This window comes from Oreochromis aureus, linkage group 3, assembly GCF_013358895.1.
Source record: "Oreochromis aureus strain Israel breed Guangdong linkage group 3, ZZ_aureus, whole genome shotgun sequence".
Taxonomy (NCBI): Eukaryota; Metazoa; Chordata; class Actinopteri; order Cichliformes; family Cichlidae; genus Oreochromis; species Oreochromis aureus.
In genome coordinates, this window is record NC_052944.1 from 113871705 (window position 1) to 113876525 (window position 4821).

Below are 4821 nucleotides of genomic sequence, written 5' to 3' on the forward strand. Positions count from 1 at the left end.
AAACAACAAAAAACAAAACAAAAAAAAACTTTCCCAAGGAGTGAGCCACCCTGCATGGCTATCAATGTAGTGCAACCAAGGCCATCATAAAGGACAGCTCTCCTTGCACAGGCCATCCAAGCTGATCTTTAACTTTTCATCCCAGATGCCACTTTAAAAATCATCTAGATTAGGACCTAAATTGTTTACTAGATCCAGTCACAACAAAAAGAGAGCTGCTGTGTGTGTCCAAGAGGATTAGGAAGAATACATACATGCATGAAGTCCACAAAATAAATGCAACACAGAGGAAAACTCTGCCCATCATGTGTTTCGTAGGCTGTTAGGAAATGATTATTCTTTCAATGGTGCTAAACTACAGACTGACATGAATCTGTTGAACTTGTAATTAAGCTCAATAGAATAACCATTAATAGTGATGAGAAGGTTTGCTTTAGACTGGGGCGCAATTTATCATCAAAGGCTGACAAACAGGCACCATGCTGCCAATAAATGATGTGAAGTCTGACTTGTGTTTTTTGTTGTTGTTTTGTTTTTTGTTTTTTGTTTTTTTCTGTTTGTTTTTTTTTGGGGGGGGGGGGGTTAAGTCAAGATCGAATTTTATTGCAACCATATCAGAGATGACCAGGGAAGGTGTGCTTAAAGGGAAAGTGGGTAAAACAGCTCAAAGACAGAAAGCCTGGTGAAATAAATTGCTGACACAGTTGGATGTTAAAAGTAAAGACATGAGTACAAATATACTTACAAGGCTTTATTGGAGGCTTTGACCACTGGCAGCAGCCTCAGAAGAGCCTCCTCTGAAGCAGAGTATTTCTTCAGGTCAAACACATCCAGATCTTTTTCTGATGACAGTAAGATGAAGACCAGAGCTGACCACTGAGCAGGAGACAGTTTATCTGTGGAGAGACGTCCTGATCTCAGGGACTGTTGGATCTCCTCCACTAGAGAACGATCATTCAGTTCTAGCAGACAGTGGAACAGATTGATGCTTTTCTCTGCAGACAGATTCTCACTGAGCTTCTCCTTGATGTACTGGACTGTTTCCTGATTGGTCTGTGAGCTACTTCCTGTCTGTGTCAGCAGGCCTAGTATGAGAGTCTGATTGGTCTGCAGTGAAAGACCCAGGAGGAAGCGGAGGAACAAGTCCAGGTGTCCATTTGGACTCTGTAAGGCCTTGTTCACAGCACTCTGGTGGAGAGATTTTAAACTCTTTGTCTTTTTAAAGAATTTAGTCCACTTGGAGGTTGTTTGTTGTTCTTCCAGCCGATTGAGTCCAGAGTTGATGAAGGTCAGATGGACATGAAGAGCAGCCAGAAACTCCTGAACACTCAGATGGATGAAGCAGAACACCTTGTCCTGGTACAGTCCTCTCTCCTCTATAAAGATCTGTGTGAACACTCCTGAGTACACTGAGGCTGCTCTGATATCGATGCCACACTCTGTCAGGTCTGATTCATAGAAGATCAGGTTTCCTTTCTGCAGCTGATCAAAAGCCAGTTTTCCCAGAGACTCCATCATCTTCCTGCTCTCTGGACTCCAGTGTGGATCTGTCTCAGCTCCTCCATCATACTTGACCTTCTTCACTTTGGCCTGAACCACCAGGAAGTGGATGTACATCTCAGTCAGGGTCTTGGGCAGCTGTCCTCCCTCTCTGGTTTCCAGCACATCCTCCAGAACTGTAGCAGTAATCCAGCAGAAGACTGAGATGTGGCACATGATGTGGAGGCTTCGTGATGTCTTGATGTGGGAGATGATCCTGCTGGCCTGCTCCTCATGTCTGAATCTCTTCCTGAAGTACTCCTCCTTCTGTGGATCAGTGAACCCTCTGACCTCTGTCACCATGCCAACACAGTAAGGAGGGATCTTATTGGCTGCTGCAGGTCGTGTGGTTATCCAGAGGCGAGCAGAGGGAACAAGTTTCCCCCTGATGAGGTTTATCAGCAGCACATCCACTGAGGTGGACTTTCTAGGGTCAGTTAGGATTGTAGTTTTGTGGAAGTCCAGAGGAAGTCGACACTCATCCAGACCATCAAAGATGAACACAACCTGGAAGTCTTCAAAGCTGCAGATTCCTGCTTCTTTGGTTTCAGTAAAGAAGTGATGAACAAGTTCCAGCAAGCTGAACTTTTCCTCTTTCAGCACATTCAGCTCTCTGAAAGTGAATGGAAATATGAACTGGATGTCCTGGTTGGCTTTGTCTTCAGCCCAGTCCAGGCTGTATTTCTGTGTTAAGACTGTTTTCCCAATGCCAGCCACTCCCTTTGTCAGCACTGTTCTGATTGGTTCATCTCTTCCAGGTGAGTCTTTAAAGATGTCTTCTTGTCTGATGGTTGTTTCTGGTCTGTGTTGTTTCCTGGATGCTGTTTCAATCTGTCTGACCTCATGTTCATCATTGACCTCTGCAGTCCCTCCCTCTGTGATGTAGAGCTTTGTGTAGATCTGATTCAGAAGGGTTGGGCTTCCTGCTTTAGCGATCCCCTCAAACACACACTGGAACTGCTCTTCCAGGTTAGACTTTAGTTTAAGTTGACAGTTTTGAAGAGCCTCTGAATTTGAGATAAGGAGATAAGATGATTGACCAATTGAGGTTTATACTGTAATTAACTTAATTTATTTACCTCTTTATTTGCCTATTTTAATTGAATCTCATGAGATATTTAGGATTTTTTCAAAAATAGTCCTCTGAATTCCATCATGTCTTTTCCCCACAATGAAATGAGGCAATGTTTGAACAATAATACCTCAGACCATTAAAAACAAAAGCCTAAAAAAATGTAACTACTCTTCCTTTACATAAAACGGAGTACTGTCTAGTTAAAAAAAATTCTTTATTTAATTTTTTTTAAACGCATTCCTGTAAAGTTTATGTAAATAAGGAATGAAAGAAAAAGAAAATGAAAAACAATGAAGTTTTATGACATTTTTGAGAAATCCTAAAAATTCTATTTTTAATCAGTTTTATTTAAATAACGCCAAATCACAACTTTCATCTCAAGGTGCTTTATATTGTGAGGTAAAACTCTACAATAATAAAGAGAAAACCCCAACATTCAAAGGATCTTCAATGAGAAAAGGACTTGGTGACAGTGGTCTGATCATTTCAGTTTGAAAAACATGATTAGTAATTAATCTTTTACATATTACATACATGTCTTTTTTATATATTGTAAACTACTTTCTGCTTAATCAGTGGGAAACTGGAGGTGTAGCATTTATTTATTAAGAATTTGAAGGTGTGTCAAATTAACCTTCTGATGAACTGGCATAGCCATGTTTTAGCTGCCTCAGTCTCACACTCTCCATCTCAAGGTGTCAAATTTTTAGTCACTCCTTGGCCTCGTTCAGTTATTATTAATGTAGCAGATTCATAGACTTGGAGACTGTGTTCTGTACCACTGAAGAAAAATCATATATCCCCATTCATTCCTTTTTTAATTTTGTTATGTTGCAGGCTGATGCCTTAATCATTCAAATGATTTTGGTCCCTCATTAATCTGTGCTATAATGACAAAGTGAAAAGTTTATTGGTGGAAGCAGGATTTCTCTCTGAGTGCAGAGAGCTACCAGTGAGAAATTGTAACAAAGCAGACACTTCCACGTATGTGATGCACAGGCCAATCTCCAACTTTGCTGTTATCAAAAAAAAATTTTGAAAGAGAAGTTGTAAGACAGACTATTATAGTACTGCTTTCTGCCAACATCTCTAAAATTAGAAATATTTTGTTTCAGAGTGATGCTGAAAAACTAGTTCATGCATTTATTACTTCCAGGCTGGATTACTGTAATCCAATCTGTACTGTGTTAATTCACCTACTGTTATCATCTTTAGTGCTCATAGAGCAGAGCAGCTATCTGAACGCTACTCCAACAGAGGTCGATTATCTTGTTAAAAATTTTACCTCCTCACTACGTACGACTCTGGATACTGTAGCTCCTGTGAAAACTAAGGCCTCAAATCTGAAGTCCCTGACTCCGTGGTATAATTCTCAAACACGTAGCCTAAAGCAGATAACTCGTAAGCTGGAGAGGAAATGGCGTGTCACAAATTTAGAGGATCATCATTTAGCCTGGAGAAATAGTTTGTTGCTTTATAAGAAAGCCCTCCGCAAAGCCAGAACATCTTACTATTCGTCACTGATTGAAGAAAATAAGAACAACCCCAGGTTTCTCTTCAGCACTGTAGCCAGGCTGACAAACAGTCAGATCACTGTTGAACCAGCAATCCCTTTAACGTTAACTAGTAATGACTTCATGAACTTCATGAACGATTCAATTTAGCCTCAGACAGTCAGAGATGTTGTAATTCTGATAATTTATCAGTACTGATACATGCGAGACGTCATCAGAATTGTGAACATCACAGCAGATGCCTTTGTGTGAAAGTAAGTGAGAATAAAACACAGAAAAACATGAAGGAGATTTTTCTGGCCTGGCTTTTTATAGCAGATTTTATAGCACCTTAAAAATATTCTGCAATATTCTGCATAATTTTCAAAAGTTTTAATTTCTGCAGTATTGAATTGCAATATTGCAGAAAAAAATAAGCTTTCTTGTCCTAGGTCATTTAAGTGAAAAAAAGAAAAACAAAAGAAAAAGACAGCGCTGTAAACAACGGGAGATTGGTGGGTAATAAACGAATGAATAATGCAGAAAACGGAGATTTGAGACGGAAACTGTTCTTGAAGTACAGAGAGAGAGAGAGAGAGGGAGAGAGCTGTGCATGAAGTGTGATTTTTATCGTGGTGGAAGCAAAACAGCAAAAGTAAGAGCGAATTCATGACGACGTTTATCAAATGTGAAGGGTAGTTTGCTGCTTCTTTT

At 40.0% G+C, this 4821-nt stretch overlaps 1 protein-coding gene across 1 annotated transcript; it reads right to left on the bottom strand.

The window, feature by feature from the left end:
- Positions 1 to 586: 586 nt before the first annotated feature.
- Positions 587 to 2265, bottom strand: LOC120437891 (protein NLRC3-like; the record flags this gene model as incomplete). Its single annotated transcript, XM_039608438.1, has 1 exon — positions 587 to 2265. A coding segment is annotated over one exon (1524 nt), but the record flags the coding sequence as incomplete, so codon positions are not given.
- Between the last annotated feature and the right edge of the window lie 2556 nt (positions 2266 to 4821).